Source organism: Microtus oregoni, unplaced genomic scaffold (genome assembly GCF_018167655.1).
Source record: "Microtus oregoni isolate MIOR12 unplaced genomic scaffold, Mior012 000024F_ref0000369, whole genome shotgun sequence".
Classification (NCBI taxonomy): domain Eukaryota; kingdom Metazoa; phylum Chordata; class Mammalia; order Rodentia; family Cricetidae; genus Microtus; species Microtus oregoni.
This window is the reverse complement of record NW_024543083.1, coordinates 24,851,375-24,867,986: the sequence shown is the minus strand read 5'-3', so window position 1 is coordinate 24,867,986 and position 16,612 is coordinate 24,851,375. Positions and strand designations below refer to the sequence as shown.

Genomic DNA, 16,612 nt, shown 5'->3' with positions numbered 1-16,612 from the left:
TGGAAATGCGAGCTGGTACAGCCCCTTTGGATGTCAGTGCCGCGATTTCTTAGAAAATTAGGAAACAACCTTCCTCAAGACCCAGCAATACCACTTTTGGGTATATATCCAAAGGATGCTCAATCGTGCCACAAGGACACGTGCTCAACTATGTTCATAGCAGCTTTGTTTATCATAGCCAGAACCTGAAAATAGCCTAAATGCCCCTCAACCAAAGAATGGATAAGAAAAATGTGGTACATTTACGCAATGGAGTACTACACAGCAGAAAAAAAAATAATGACAGCTTGAATTTTGCAAGAAAATGGATGGAGCTAGAAAACATTATTTTGAGTGAGGTAACTCAGACACAGAAAGACAATTAACACATATACTTACTCACAGGTGTTTTTTAAACATAAAGCAAAGAAAGCCAGCCTACAAACCACAATCCCAGAGAATTTAGACAACAATGCAAACACTAAGAGAGACTTACATAGATATAATCTACATGGGAAGTAGAAAGCAGAAAAAGACAAGATCTCCTGACTAAATTGGGGGCATGGGGACTTTGGGGGAGGATTGAAGGGGAGAGGGAAGAGGCAGGGAGGGGAAGAGAAAAATGTAGAGCTCAATAAATATCAATAAAAAAAAAGAAATAATTGAAACAAGAAAGACGTGGAACTGGGAGGGAATGGGAGATAAGGAATGGATCTGGGAGGAGTGGGAATAAATATTATCAAAATATATTGTATGGATATATGACGTTTTCAAAGAATGAATAAAAATGTATTACAAGAAGGATGGCTCTCAGCACAATTCCCTCTGTGGATATGGTAGCACATGCACTTAATCCCAGCCCTTGGGCAGCACAATTCCCTCTGTAGATATGGTAGCACATGCACTTAATCCCAGCCCTTGGAAAGGAACAGACCGATCTCTATGCGTTCCAGGCCACACCATCTAAGAAACAATCAAAAAGCCTCACTCTCTTTCCTCCCCACATGCTTTCATTTCCACTTGATGATATCTGTAGCAAACCACAAGTACACAAGTTAACGAGTCCAAGGCAGTATCAGCATTTCGCAAACGACGGACAGTGTCTCACGGGTATCCTGCCACGCTTTCTCTCAGGCTGTGGAAGAAGGTATGAGAGCCGCAGTTCCCACGTGTACGTCTGACCACTCAGGTCCTCGGGCAGCTACGGGGTGTACAGGTTACTGGCAAAACATCTCCGGAAAGACAGCCTACTGGGATGAAAGGGTTATCGGCAAGGACAGAATGTTCTGGTATCTTTTAAAAAACGGCACTTATGGATCTACTTACTACAAAGTTGAGCAACGCATCTACTATATAAATACTTTGATTTTGGACCAAATTTTAAAGTTTCACAGGCAAAATCAGACCATAATTTCAATTTGAACACACAGCATAAATCTCTCTTCTCTAAATTTCAAACCTTTCCTCTGCTTTTAGGAAACATAATTGCATAATTCAAACTCCTTCAATACTGTGACCTAGTTCCCCCTCTTGATGTTATAAATGGCTCATGTAACTATGGTAACCATCTAGGGAAAATGAATGTTTTTCTGGTCAGCATTATGCAAAGTATAACATATGCGTTATTTTTCTCTGTGTGATAACCAAGGGGACAAAATGTTTGCCTTTTTCATAGTTATGGGAATAGTATGCTTATGCTGAATTTCTGGCTCCTTAATTCACATGTTTTAGGGTAACTTTTTGCTATTAGTAGTTAGTTACCCTAAGTGTTGAACAAACTGCTATATAACCCAAACCTGAAGTAGTTAGACTGCATGTAGCATTTTCAACAGAGTAGCTGGTATTTCCCTAACTTTGTCCTATTCTAGCTAATGTCTTTTCTTATTTTTAGTTTTGGAGCCTGTCCTGGAACCAGCTCCTATAGACCAGGCTGGCCTCAAACTCACAGAGATCCGCCTGCCTCTGCCTCCTGAGTGCTGGGGTTGTTAAAGACATGCACCATCACTGCCCAGCTGTGTTTTCTCAAATGAAAAAAATTCCTGCTAAAATGAAATCACATCTCAAGGGTACACTTCCTTCCTTTACCAAATATGATTAAATCATGACGTCAAGATTTAGTGTAAGCATTTTTTCATTTGCAGACGAGCAGCACAACGTCCAAATGGGTCCAGTCCAATCTCCATTTCCCAGATACAGTGGATTTGGTAAAAAGGACACCAAGTTACATAGAGCTTATTCTTATTGGGTTTTTTTGGGGGGAGGGGCAGTGGGGGACACCACTTGTAAGAGGTTTTGTCAGTTGGTGAAGACTTTTATATAAATATTCTTTTTAATTAACTAGTGTATGTTAGCTGTATTTATAAAGCAACTAACATGTCTTAAAACTGAGCTCAGGGGGCTGAAGAGATGGCTTAGAGGTTAAGAGCATTGCCTGCTCTTCCAAAGGTCCTGAGTACAATTCCCAGCAACCACATGGTGGCTCACAACCATCTGTAATGGGGTCTGGTGCCCTCTTCTTCAGGCATACAAAAAGACAGAATATTATATACATAATAAATAAATAAATAAATAAATAATAAAAAAAACCTGAGCTCAGTCGGACTGTGTTGGCTCACGCCTTTAATCCCAGCACTCGGGAGGCAGAAGCAGGTGGATCTTTGTGAGTTTGAGGCCAGCCTGGTCTACAAGAGCTAGTTCAAAGAAACTTTGTCTCGAAAAACCAAAAAGAAAAAAAAAAAAACTGAGCTTAGTGGAGATCATTAATTCGCAAGTTTATTGGTTGTTTTCTGTAGTGATGAAGTTTTGGGCTTTTCGAGAGAATTTAAAATCTTCACAGGACCATCCAGAACAATTATCTCTAAAATTAATACAAACTTCGAGATTTCAAGGACTCGTTTGCATTAGGTACAAATACATTTCTATGGAAAGTTGTCAACTGGTGGCCTTTATTATGTTTTTTTTTTTTTTTTTTTTCGAGACAGGGTTTCTCTGTGGCTTTGGAGCCTGTCCTGGAACTAGCTCTGTAGACCAGGCTGGTTTCGAACTCACAGAGATCCGCCTGCCACTGCCTCCCGAGTGCTGGGATTAAAGGCGTGCGCCACCACCTCCCGGCTTCTGCCTTTATTATGTTTTGAAGACAAGGCCTCTTTGTGTAGCTGGCCTGGAAATCCCTAAGTAGAAAGGGGCTGACCTTGAACTCACAGACTTTTACCTGTTTGTGCTTCCAAAGTGCTGAGATTAAAGAAGTATGCCACCACACCAGATTTGGTGACCTTTTGATATGAGATTTTATTTACAGTAATTTCTCCCCATGTTTTTAAGAGTGCTTTTCAACCATCCAAATATCAGAAAAACACTGCCGTTTCATTAAACTCAAGAAGGAATTAACTGCTCTTACTTGTTTGGGAAAGACCTCACTAACCAAATGAAATGTTTGAGGCTTGATTGTATTCTGTTAAATCAAATGTGGAAAGATTAAATGAGACAGGAGATAAACACGAAAATTTAAATTATAAAAAAAATGAGTTAGGGTAATAGCAATGTATGTCTAAAATCTTGTTATCTCTTATCTGTTCATAAAGTATTTTCATGTAAGTTTTTTTATTGCACACGTTGGGTATTTTGCTTGCACATATATATGTGCACCATGTGGGTGCCTGGTACCACAGAGGTCAGAAGACGACACTGGCTCCCCCTGGGATTAGAGTTATAGATGACTGTGAGCCACCAACACATACCACGAGATATATTCCCCAAATTTCCATAACAAGCAATTCTTTTTCTACACATCATTTATACAAGACTTTACTGAGGGGAATTTGAGCAGAAAGTAGAAGTAGGGATACAGCAAGGGACCCTAGACTGCTAAGACACTAAACACTTTGGCTGACTGTTCAGGGGTCTTATAGAGGTCCTGCCTTTAAAATTTTTAAAAATTATTTTATGTGTATAAGTGTTTGCCTGCATGAATGTAGGTGCACCCATCGATGCCTGTTGCCCACAGAGGTGAGAGAGGGAGTCAGATTGCCCTGGAACTGGAGCTAGGGGTGATTGTGAATCACCTTGTGGGTACTGGGAATTGAACCCAGGTCCTCCAAGAGCAGTAAGTGCTCTTAACCACTGAGCCAACTCTAGAGCCTCTCACATAAGATTTTAACAATCCACTGAGGGTTAAAAAAGAACAAGGGTTATAGATTAAACAACACAATGACAATGTTGACCGTGGGTGGACGGTATACATACTTTTGTGTTTGGAAGTTTTCATCATAAAAATATTTAAGAACATTAAGCTGGGCTGTAGTGATATTTTGTTTATGTTTTAACAAATAAAGCCTGCCTGAAGATCTGAGTGCAGAACTAAGCCATGAGAGGCCAGGGAGTGGTGACATATACCTTTAATTCTAGGACTCAGGAGACAGAGGCAGAGAGATCTATCTCTGTTAGTTCAAGGCTACCCTGAGCTACACAAGATTGAATCTGTCTAAAAGAGAAACAGAGTTCACACAAAGGTGATCCCCAAATTGGGATCACGGGCCTTTAATCCCAGCACTAGGGAGGTGGAGACAGGAGTGATATGGATGGGTGGAGAGAGGAATATAAGGCAGGAAGAGATGGGAGCTCAGTGCAGTCTGAGGTTTGGCAGAGACAGGATCGCTTTTTCAGTCTGAGGATTTGGAAGAGGTAAAAGGTCTCTCCAGTGACCTAATATCTAACTCCGGGTTTTTATCATTAAGAACAATTAGAATCCAGGCCACACTGTGCACAGTAGCACAAGCCTGTACTTCCGGCACTTGGGAGCTAGACACACCAAGACACCCTCAAGTCTGAGGCCAGCCTGGTCTGTGACACATTTATATGAGGATGGCATGATGAAACCCTTTACTTTGTATACTAACCTAAGAAGCACTGTTAAAAAGCAAAATCCAAAAAGTTAAAAAAAAAATTCAGGGCTGGAGATAAGGCTCAGAGAGTAAGAACTCTTGCTGTTTGTTCTTACAGAGGATCTGGGCTGGTCCCCAGAACTCACACGGTGGCTTACAACTGTTTGAAATTCTAGTCCCACAGGGTCCGACACCCTTTTAGGCCTCCTTGAGCACCAGGTATGTACATGATGAACATCCACGCAGGGAAGACACTTACAAAACTTTAAAAAGGAAAAAAATAAAAAATTAAACAGTAGAAGAAAGGATTTTCTAATTTAATTGGCTTGATTTAAAGCAGAAGCTGATTTTTTTTCCCTAAGAACTTCTTCCTAGTTTGCTTTTAATTAGTTGAGATTGTTCCTCTCATATAATATTAACAAAGGATAGAAATGTTTTATTATAAAGGAAATAGGCTTGGAGACATTTCCCATCAGGGGCCTAATGAATGGTATATACTAGATTTAGTCCAGTAATTTAAAGTCAATTGAACACTAACTTGGGGGCATCAGCTGTTTATCATTTTCAAGGTCAGTATAAGAAAAGAACAGAAGCCAGGCAGTGGTGGTACAAGCCTTTAATCCCAGCACTCGGGAGGCAGAGGCAGGCAGATCTTTGTGAGTTTGAGGCCAGCCTGGTCTACAAGAGCTAGTTCCAGGACAGGCTTCAAAGCTACAGAGAAACCCTGTCTTGAGAGAAAAAAAAAAAAAAAGAACAGAAGACCAAAGAAAAATACCTCCCCCCACCACAATTAAATATGATCAATTTCTATATTGTAGAGAGTGGGGATTTTTTAAATTCTGCATGTGGAAGGGCTAGGAAACAACCCAATTTGAAGAGGCCACATGACTGGCTACTTAGAAGAAAAGGACAATGATAAATTAACTAGGGCCAGGAGTTGGGTTGAGGAACTATGCCCACTTGCCATCCCCAGGCAAGAGCTTTCCCCACACAGGCTGCTAGCAGAAGGAGGCCAGGATGAGATTACCAGTGTAAATACAAATAGCAAGAAAAGTACAGCTGCGGCCATTCACACGTTATTGTATCTGAAGTTCATATACCCGTCCTAGTGGAAACACAACAAGAATGCTTTCCAAATCCTTTCTTGATTCCCAGCTCTTGTTGTTTTTGTCGAATTTGGGAATTCTGCATCACCGACTCACACATCGTAGTCGGCCTGGTGTGTGCAGTGAGCAGGTTGCATAAAATCCATAGGTCCCCAGTGCCTGACTCCAATAAAAAAGAAACACTGCGTCTTGCATTAATTCGATCTTGCAGGGGGATTAGCTGAATCAAATTTGTGAGCAACAAACATCGAGTTCTGGCAAAATCCAAAACAAAACCACCAACTAAATAAACAACAACAAAACCTAAGTCACCTTCAATTCTTAACAATGATGATTTTCAATATGAAAGATTTAAAGACTTGCAGACAGAAAATTCGCCCAAGTCGTCAGAAATTCAATTGTCTGGTTTTTTGTTTGTTTGTTTTTGTTTTTTGGCCTGGGTTGACTTTTAATAATAGAGGGGTCAAAATCCCCGAGTTAAAAGACCACACGAAGCGTTCCCAGTCCTTTACAATATCGCCCTTGTCCTCGGGACGCGGAATTACGTGTTGTGTGTTATGAAATTCAAAATATCCTCCAGACCAGCCCTAGATTTTCACTAGTATGTCAACAGCTGCTTAGCACACACCGCTAGTCGGAAGTGTTCTGAACTGGGCATGCAACAGGTACAGCGCTGCAAACCAGGCAAGGGGACCCAAACTTAGTACTCTTCATTTTCTTTCACTCAAATACTCTGCTCCCAATAGGGCTTACTGGGGGGAGGGGGGCGTTTCATCAAAATTTGGAGAGGACTCCTTCTACTTACACCGGTTTCTTTAAAAAATAAAACTCACTTATTTATATACATCCCGGAAGTGGAGCCGTGATTACAACTCGCTCCTCCGCCTGGCATTTCACTGACAGCAACTCGGAGAGTGAGCCTGAAAATCCGCTCACACAGAAAGCACCGCACTCGCTGGCTCTTTGGATTTTTAATACCATCTGCACTGCTCACCTACTTGTTAGTGACAAAACCGAGTGAAAATAAAATGCCGTGTGAGTCTAAGTGTGTGTGTGTGTGCGTGTACGCGCGAGCGTGTTTCTCATTCCGCGACCAAGCCAGGTCCTCGCCGGCGTTTGATGCTTAAGTGACCCGATCCCTGAAGTTTCCTTAAGGTGGTTTGGGGGGGGGGGGGACAGTCTTGCAAGCTTCTCCCTAAACCACACATGCAAGGCGCTCGGGAAGGGGAGCCGACCCTGCCAGCCACCCCGGCGCTGGGGAAGGGGACCGCACGCCAGGCGGGGACTCAGGGCGCACCGCCTACCTCCGCGGTCAGCCCCCGGTGCTCGGTGAGGCCCGCAGCGGCCGGAGGTGACCGACCACGGCCGCTGGGCGCTCGGCGGGAAGTCGCCGCGCATGCCCGGAGCCGCGCCCGCTGCACCCTGGGTCGCCTTAGTTCCCGCAGGCCTCACTCGGCCGGCAGCGCCCTGGGGCCCCGCTCGCAGTCTCGGAGGCTCGCGAGGGAGGCGCATCCCGGATCCGCCAGATGGAGGCAAGGTCGGTGCCACGGGGTCGAGCGAGCCGGGCCGGCGCTCCCTCATCCCGGTGGGGTACAGAAACGGGAACCCGGCCGCCTGGGCTCTCGGGGGCAACCGTCGGACTTGGGGCGAAGGGGTCGGTGCAGCCATGCGGCCCCTTTAAGAGGGGGCGGGGCGCAGCCTGCCGTTTGGCCACCCTCCGCGCCCTCCCCCCACCCCGGGCGAGAGTTGACAGACCAATCGCCCGGGTGGCGCAGGGAAGGCGGGAGAATGCGAACCCTCCGGTAGGGCGATAGGGGCGGGGCCCCGGCCTTATTAGGAGTGAGTGCCGCGCAGGCGCAGACGCGGCCGCTGGCTTAGGGGCGGGGGCAAGTCCACTGAGACTCCGGCAGGCACCGAGGCTGATAGCGCGGAGAGAGGGCAACGAGGGACTTGTCACGGGGATCTGGGCGACCGGGCAGCTCCGGTAGTGTCTGGGGACTCCCGGGGTGACAGCCCGTGTCACCGCTCGGGAACCCGGCGCCATCGGCCGCGGGGAACCCCGCTGCTCTCTTTTCCCCCCGCGAGGGAGGGGGCCGGAGGGTGCCCAGGTCTCGCCCCGCCCCTGGGCTTGTTCCCGCGGGGGCGGGGAGTGAGGGTTTCTTCTTAGGGGGGAGTGGAGATCGGGGGACTCGGCGGTGCCCTCTCGAGCGGCGGCCGTGTCCCCGCGGCGCCGGGCGGCCGAGCGGAGGAGCGGCGGTCGTGGCTGTTGCATGTGTAGCTGCTGGATGCGGAGGCGGCGGCGGCGGCGGCGGCGAGGAGCAGCAGCAGCAGCGGCGGCGCCAGGATGTTAGGGCAGCAGCAGCAGCTGTACTCGTCGGCCGCGCTCCTGACCGGAGAGCGGAGCCGGCTGCTCACCTGCTACGTGCAAGACTACCTGGAGTGCGTGGAGTCGCTGCCCCACGACATGCAGAGGAACGTGTCGGTGCTGCGGGAGCTGGACAACAAATACCAAGGTACTTTCTCTCTCTCTCTCTCGGGTGACAGTGTCGGGGAAGTGCAGCGAGCGATCGGTGTTGTGGAACCGGGAAGCGGGGGTAGGGGGGGCGACTGCAGACCGGCCTCGCGGCCCTCCCTGTCCTGACTGCGGCTGCCTGGGACTTCCGAGAGCCGCCCCTCAGCCTCCGCTGCTGCATCCCGGGCTGCTGGCTGCAGCTGCCGCGGACGGGAATCAGCCATTTTAAGCGAGCATTTGTTCCGGTGCCCGTCGGCTGGGCTGCCGCACGCTTGTCCTGCCCCGGGCTGGCGAGTGTGCAGTGAGGCGCGGGCTGGGCTGGGTGCTGGGCCTGCTGGCCCCTGCCCGCCGGGTCCCTCCCTCTGCGAGCAGATGCACAGGAACGTGCGGGGGGAGGGGGCGAGAGGACGGCGAAGGTGGACTTGGGTGACGGTCCCCCCCCCCCCCCTCCGGCTCCCGGCGTGGCGCGGGACTGGGACACTCTGTGCTCCCCTCTCGCCCCGGGGAAAGTTCCGGGCCGTCCGGTGCCTCAGCCGTTCCTTGGCTCCTGCCAAATGGTTAAAGGGGAGGGGTCCCCTGCAGGGCCGGGCGGAGAGAGTGTGTGTCTGTATGTGTGTGAGTGTGTATACGTGAGCGTGTCGGTGTGTGTGTGGCGGGGGAGGGCCCCGGTCTAGGGGCGGGGCCTGCAGGTGTGACGTCGTATGGGCGGGGCGCGCGCTCCCGCGGGCCTCGGCACGGCGGACTGCACGCAGGGGCCGGGGTGGACTGAGCTGAGTGCTCGCGGGGCACCTGCTGGGCGGGGCATTAGATGCCTGGGCGGAGTCAGTGTTGTGGGGGTGCTGTTTCAAATCTTTCCCACCCAGTGAATCAAGGCACGGGCACTGCTCTGGGACTGTCGCTGACCCCGGCTCAGCGTAGGTTCCGGGCTGTGTGTCACTTCCGGACCTCTGGAGGAAGTGGGTTCGTTGGCTGGGCAACCACTTGGCGTCCCAGCACCCCTTAGCTTCCTCCTTCACCAAGTTTAAACGAGGAGAAAAGCTTTTTAATTTCTTTTTTAAGGGGGAGGGTGTTTGTCGTCAAAAGAAACTAGGACAGGAAGTCACCTTTAGGGACTGTAGTACCTTTCTGCTCCTAGGACAGAAGATAAGTGGGGATAAGTTCGTCCTTTAGTCAGGGAACAGCCTAGACCTAATGTGGACCGGAAAAACAACTTGTAGCCACTCTGTTTTTCCAGACCTGTCACTAGCCCTGTAACTTAAAACCTCATGGTGACGTTGTTTTTGTATGTTAGAACTCTTTGGTGTCTCAACCAACAACAATTTTGTCTTCTGAGTCTTTGGTAAGAATAATTTGTGGAGCCGGGCGATCACACGCCTTTAATCCCAGCACTCAGGAGGCAGAGGCAAGCGGATCTCTGTGAGTTTGAGACCAGCCTGGTCTACAGAGCTAGTTCCAGAACAGGCTCCAAAGCCACAGAGAAACCCTGTCTCGAAAAACCAAAAAAAAAAAAAAAAAAAAAAAGAATTTGTGGGAAAAGACAGTATTGTTTGTACGGTGTGCCCGTATCTTCACAAGGTTCAACATACAAGGTAAAAAAGAAAGTGACTTTTATAGATAAAATTTACAGTACTAAGGTAATGTATTCAGTTAATTATGTGGAGAATATTTTATTTCAAAGCTATCTTCAAGAACACACGTGTTTGCGAATTGTGTGACTCTTCTCATTGCCAAGGGATTGAATTCAGGGTTCACACAGGATAGGTAGAGGATTTACCACTGTCCTAGAGCCCACCCCACCCCCACCCTTTACGAGCATCATCCTGTGGGTTTTTTTCTATAGACATGGGGGACATACATGAATGGCAACCTAGCAATGGGACGCCTGCTTAAGAATTCTGTGCCAAAATTTGTAGTTTGCCTTATGTTAACGTTGTATTGTATTCTTTAAAGGCACAAAACTGAGACTGTTTTAGGTTGTTAGTGACATAATTTTTTGACAGGAAAGTCTTTGATTCCAGTTCTCTATAATTGTCATCAGTTGCTCAGGTAACATGAGTAGTGAGCCTTAATAGTACTGAAAGGCCTGCACTTAGTTGCTAAGCCTAACTTCATAGTTTTATTTTTGTTAGAAGCTTTATGTATTCTTGTGTTCTTGGCTCAGATTTTATTTTCACTGATTCTTAAGTACTTTCTGATACAGGGGCCAGTGCTTAGTAAAGGAGCCAAAGGAATTGCTCCTTGCCTGTCTGAGTCTGGAATCACTGAACAGTCCATTAAGTAGAGAAATAAAGAAAAAAACAATCAAATTAAATATTCATTGCAGGATATGGTTATTAGAAAACTTGTATGGTTTCCTCAGCCTTTCATTCATAATTTTCTGGGGAAATGGTGACCTTTGAGCTAGACTGTAACATGTAATCCGAGTTCCTGTCATACTGTGTGTGGGAAGTGCTGTAAGATCAGATGTACAGATTTGGCAGTTCTTCTCCTTGTGTAAAAGTGAGGGCATCCTCAAGGGCTTGCGCTGTGTAATTTTGTTAAGTGGCTGTGTATTGATCCCAGGGTCTCACACCTGTATGGCAAGCATTTACCATTGAGTTATCCCAACCCCTCTTTTTACTGTTTATTTTGACTCAGAAGGTCACTGAGGCTGGCCTTGAACTTGTGATCTTTCTGCCTCATTCATTTTCTCAAGTAGCTGGGATTACCAGCCCCAGGCCCAGCCAGATAAAGGAAAAAATCTCTATCTATGGGCTGAGTAAATGATATATTTTTTTAAAATCTCACTGTATAATTCAGGCGCCTTTAAAACATAAATTTTTATTTCATTATAGTGTCAGTGTGCAAGTATATCACAAGGAACTCAGTGATGAGTGCTGTGCATGCATGAGTGCTTATAAACTCATGCGCACACAATGTAAAAATTAATTTACAGCTATGATGTGCAGATAGGAGTACTCTTGGTACCTTCAGCTTTAATGGTAAAATTGTCCATCGAGTATTAATACCTGCAGTTTCCAGGGAGGAGGGAATCCCTAAATATGCTGATTATTTGTGTTTCTTACCTGATTTCAGACAGCCACTATATGTATTTTACTTATTTAACATTTCTGCTCTTTACAATTGGAATATAAAACAATGGTATGGGATATAATAGTAATGACATTGGAGCTAAAACAATGATATGCTACATAGTATTGGAAAGTAGGGTTAATATTTATTTTTTTATCCTCAACAAGACTGATCTCTTTGATATAAGCATTGTGCCTTATATGAGTAAGAAATAGAACAGATTTGAATAAAACTAATTAGATTTTTTTGGCAACTGGTGAAATTGTACATTCTGGTGACTCAGCTCTTGCTTGTTTCAAAAGTGTCCAACTTTTTATACAATTGCCTTAGCAGCTTCCACAAGCATAGACTCAACTGCTGAGTTAGAGACAAAGGTAGAATGACCCAGTGCTGACTTTACTGTAATTTTGGAGTGGCTTGCTCTGTGGATGCCAAGAACAACAGATCTAATCTAGAAATAGTTTTGATTTTCAGAATTTCCCCTGTGATGCTAAAGTCAAAGAGCCATTAAAACTAAGATGACAGGAAGCTAAATGATGCTGATGCCTGTCTTTTGAAAGTGTCCAGGGGTAGGATGTGAAAATTACGGTAATTGTCTTTCTGGAGTCATGTAACAAATCACCGATTGAGCTGTAAATCCTGCAGACATGCGGGTGGGTAATAATCTGTGGTGGAGACGCAGAACCACCTCAAATTTTATGGCTGGAGTTTAGCATGTAAATTTTGTATATAGAGTTGATTTGATGCTCAGATACAGAATAGGCAATAAGGAACTCACATTCTAAATTAGCATGTAATAGTCTTACTTACACAATACTTTTGATTATTAATTTATTACATACCTCTGTGTGTGTGTGTGTGTGTGTGTGTGTGTGTGTGTGTGTGTGTGTGTGTTCTGTGAAGGCCAGACATTGATGTCCCACATGTTCCTTTATTGTTCTCCACCTTGTTTTTTGAGACAGGGTCTCTCACTTGAGCTTGCTGATTCAGCTAGACTGCCTCTGAGCAGCAAACCCTAGGGAGGCTGTCTGCATCCCTGCACTGAGGTTACAGGCATACAGCCACACCGGCCTCTTTTGTTTGTTTGTTTTGTTTTGTTTTTCGAGACAGGGTTTCTCTGTGGCTTTGGAGCCTGTCCTGGGACTAGCTCTGTAGACCAGGCTGGTCTCGAACTCACAGAGATCCGCCTGCCTCTTCCTCCCGAGTGCTGGGATTAAAGGCGTGTGCCACCATCGGGCCACACCGGCCTTTTATGTGGGCGCTAGGAATCACTTAGGTCCTCGTGATTATCTGGCAAGCACTTCACAGACTGGCTGGCCGTTTCCCTCTTCCCCTTACCTTTCGTAATACAGATAAGTACTATTAAGTGTTTATGTTCTTCTTGTTAGTTTACCTCTGTCTCGGGTTTCTGTTGCTGCGGTAAAGCAGTGTCACCAAAAGCAACCGCAGGGAAAGGGTTTGTTTCAGTTCACAACTCTCGGGTCACAGTTCCTGTCTAGGGAAAGTCAGGACAGGAACTCGAGGTCGGAACCTGGAGCAGGAACTAGAGCATAAACCAGCTGCTTACTGCCTTGCTCCTTATAGCTCACTCAGCCTGCTTTCTTATGCAGCTCAAGCCACCTGCCCAGGGTTGAAAATGTCCACAGTGAGCTGGGCTCTCTTTATATCAATCATAATTCAAGAAAATGCCCAAAGGGTGCTCTTATTGAGGCATTTCTCAGTTGAGACATCCTCTTCCTCAATAACTTTAGCTTCTGTCAAGTTAGCAAATTAACCAGAACAAACTTTAAAAGTTTTTAAAATTACTTTTATTTAGCCAGGTGGTGGTAGCACATACCTTTAATCCCAGCACTCGGGAAGCAGAGGCAGGCCAATCTCTCTCTGAGTTCTAGGCCAGCCTGGTGTACAAGAGTTCCAGAACAATCACCAAAGTTACAGAGAAACCCTGTCTGGAAAAAAGAAAAACAACAAAAAGAAAAAAAAAACTTTTATTTATTTTTGTGTGAGAGCATATGGATGCATATGTCGGGGGTCAGGGGACAGTTTGCAGGAGTCAGTTCTGTGCGCCTACAATATCGTGACCCAGGGATCAAACTGAGGTTGTTGGGGTTTGCAGTGGTTAAGAGCACTGGCTGTTCTTCCAGAGGTTCTGGGTTCAATTCCCATTACCCACTTGCAGCTCACACGACAACCTCATACACACATGCATGCAGGAAAAGCACCAACAAACATTCATACATGCATAAATAAATAAGTGAGCGGATGAATAAGTGAATGAATAAATAAGTGAATGAATGAATGACTAACCAATCCAAATTGAGCTTGTCAGGTTGATAGCAAGCTCCTTTGCCTGTGAGCCGTTTGCTCCTGAGTACACTTTTATTAGATGATGGCGAATTTGTTTGAGAGTAATGTTTTTAATGTGTACATGCTGTCAAATGTGCTTTCTGCTTTAATTCTATCTTGAAAATGATGTGTGTGCTAATATGCCATAATAATCTCCTTTTCCCCTCTTTTAGAAACTTTAAAGGAAATTGATGATGTCTATGAAAAATATAAGAAAGAAGATGATTCAAACCAGAAGAAACGCCTACAGCAACATCTGCAGAGAGCGTTGATTAATAGCCAGGAATTAGGAGATGAAAAAATTCAGATTGTCACACAAATGCTCGAATTGGTGGAAAATCGGGCAAGACAAATGGAGCTGCACTCCCAGTGTTTCCAAGATCCTGCTGAAAGTGAACGAGCCTCAGACAAAGGAAAGATGGATTCTGGTCAGCCCGAGCGATCTTCTAGAAGACCTCGAAGACAGCGAACCAGTGAGAGCCGTGATTTATGTCACATGACAAATGGGGTTGAAGACTGTGATGATCAGCCACCAAAAGAAAAGAAATCCAAATCCGCCAAGAAAAAGAAGCGCTCCAAGGCCAAGCAGGAAAGGGAAGCCTCGCCTGTTGAGTTTGCAATAGATCCCAATGAACCTACCTACTGCTTATGTAACCAAGTGTCTTACGGGGAAATGATAGGCTGTGACAATGAACAGTGTCCCATTGAATGGTTCCACTTCTCATGTGTTTCACTCACCTATAAACCAAAGGGGAAATGGTACTGCCCAAAGTGCAGGGGAGACAATGAGAAAACAATGGACAAAAGTACTGAAAAGACAAAAAAGGAGAGAAGAGCGAGGTAGTGAAGGCAGCCATGTTTTAAAAGGGTTGTTTGTCTTTTATATAATTGGTTTACTTTCAGAAAATGTTTTAGGGTAAATGCATAAGACTATGCAATAATTTTTAATCATTAGTATTAATGGTGTATTAAAAGTTCTTGTACTTTGTCTGTGACCTTAATTTTCTGCACTAAATTACCAAATATTTTAAGCCAGGTAGTCCTGAGAGCAGGAAAGAAGGAGAGAGTGGAATGAGCAAACTTCAAGTGGCTTCCCAAACCACGCCTGTTTCATTTTCACCTCAAACTCCCATGCTGTTTTTGGGGTAAACACAAATGTTTGCTAACATCTCAGTTCGGTGTGCTTCAAAATTTTATCTATTGTTGGATTTCTCTGTCAACTTACCTTGGTGATTTCAAATCGCAATGCTATCCTGTTTAGAGATTCTTATTGGCCCCGCGTATCCATATGCTTGTTAAATCTCTAGTCCTCCAGAAACTCTGGGAACTAGGGAGAAGTTATGTGGTTCCAAGTGGAGTAATGCACTCCTCCTGGAGTATTTGCTGCTGGGCTTCCTTGGAGCCTCTGATAACTGTCAGTTGTGGCATCTGTAAATGCCCTGCTGTTTCCGAACAGATGCACTTCAGCTAGTGCTTGATAAGGGGCTGCTTTTGTTTTGATTGGGACAAGTAAGGCTAGTTAGAATACCAAAATTCTGCCATTGGTTCCTACTGGCACGGCATCATGGTTCAAGGCTGAATAGTTTGAGGATGTGTCTTGATATTTCCCATGTGACCCACTGCTGGGATGTGTAGCCACAGACCTGTCAGTGGGAAGAGGGCATGTATGAGTCTCTAAACATTGCCTTTTCTGTCAAACAGTTATTTTAGATAGTTTCACTGGGGGTTAGAATTTATTTCTATCCCAATGAGTAATTATACATTATTTTTAATAATAGTATATTTACCTTAACCTCTGGTATTGGTGCTGTTTGATGTTTTCATGTTTATTGAACTAATTTCATTATAACAATACAATTCATAATGTGTTTGTAAATTGAACTTTCCGGGATTTTGATATTTTCCTTTTGATGAATGTATGTCCTTGCATTGAGCAGGTTTCGGTTGTGGGGGGCAGCAGATGGACTAGTTCTTTAACCCCACGTGTAGTGTGCTTCTTACCATTTCTTCCTAATCTGATGGTCTTGATGCTTTTTGATTAACACATGTGAAAAATCCTGTCTGCTTGTTTGGAAAAAAAAAAAGTTTTTTTTTTCTTCAGGCTCTCTGTGTGACTTGTAGGCATGTCATTTCACCTTATCTGAGCGTCAAGTCATTCACCTGTAAAATGAGTTGGCTTGAATGTCTCCAAGGCTCATTTGAAATCATAGCATTGTACTGTGGGGAAAGATTTTAATAATGCAATCGCTTGCTTTTCCCTTCATTAATGTCCTCCACCCCGAGGCAGGAAGACAGTTTAAGATTAGAGGTGGTAAAGGAACAATATTTTATTTCCGTCCCAAGGCCATGTCGCTTGGTGACTATTGCCAGTGAATATTGAGCAGAATGATAAAGAATTTACTTTTAACTTTGTTGAGTTGTAAAGAAACCTGTTTCCCTCTTGAGTATAGAGTTACAGAATCATGTGAGCAAGCCTCTCCAAAGCCTTGAGGTGTGACTGTGGAGAGCTCACCACTCTGTAATTCATTGCCTCAGCTTATGGGAGAAGAAGAAAGAAACCCCACAACATTTTAATAGAGGCATCCAAATTGGCTTTGGGCTTTGACAGGTAGATGTACCTGGAATGTCTTGTCTTTCAGATTGACTGTTTAAAACATGTTTTATGAATTAACTTTTGTTTTCTATACCATGTGGGGAATAGAAGTCATAAATTTGCA

At 45.1% G+C, this 16,612-nt stretch overlaps 2 protein-coding genes across 2 annotated transcripts in view; one reads left to right on the top strand and one right to left on the bottom strand.

Annotated features, from left to right (window-relative positions):
* Positions 1 to 8,020, bottom strand: part of LOC121462324 (collagen alpha-2(I) chain-like) — a 26,997-nt gene extending 18,977 nt beyond the window's left edge. Inside the window, exon 1 of the mRNA XM_041673852.1 lies at positions 7,270 to 8,020. Within this exon, the coding sequence (XP_041529786.1) occupies positions 7,270 to 7,633 (364 nt within the window). The 5' untranslated portion in view covers positions 7,634 to 8,020. The remainder of the gene's footprint in view (positions 1 to 7,269) is intronic.
* Ing2 (inhibitor of growth family member 2) lies at positions 7,380 to 16,612 on the top strand. The gene is made up of 3 exons (XM_041673851.1): positions 7,380 to 7,502; positions 8,133 to 8,478; positions 14,069 to 16,612. Exons 2-3 carry the CDS (start codon positions 8,310 to 8,312, stop codon positions 14,737 to 14,739), a joined length of 840 nt encoding a protein of 279 aa, XP_041529785.1. The 5' UTR covers positions 7,380 to 7,502; positions 8,133 to 8,309; the 3' UTR covers positions 14,740 to 16,612.

Coding starts and splice junctions, on each gene's coding strand:
- Ing2 (XM_041673851.1), top strand. CDS start 8,310: ATGTTAGGGCAGCAGCAGCAGCTGTACTCGTCGGCCGCGCTCCTGACC. Junction 8,479..14,068: donor GCTGGACAACAAATACCAAG/GTACTTTCTCTC, acceptor CCCCTCTTTTAG/AAACTTTAAAGGAAATTGAT.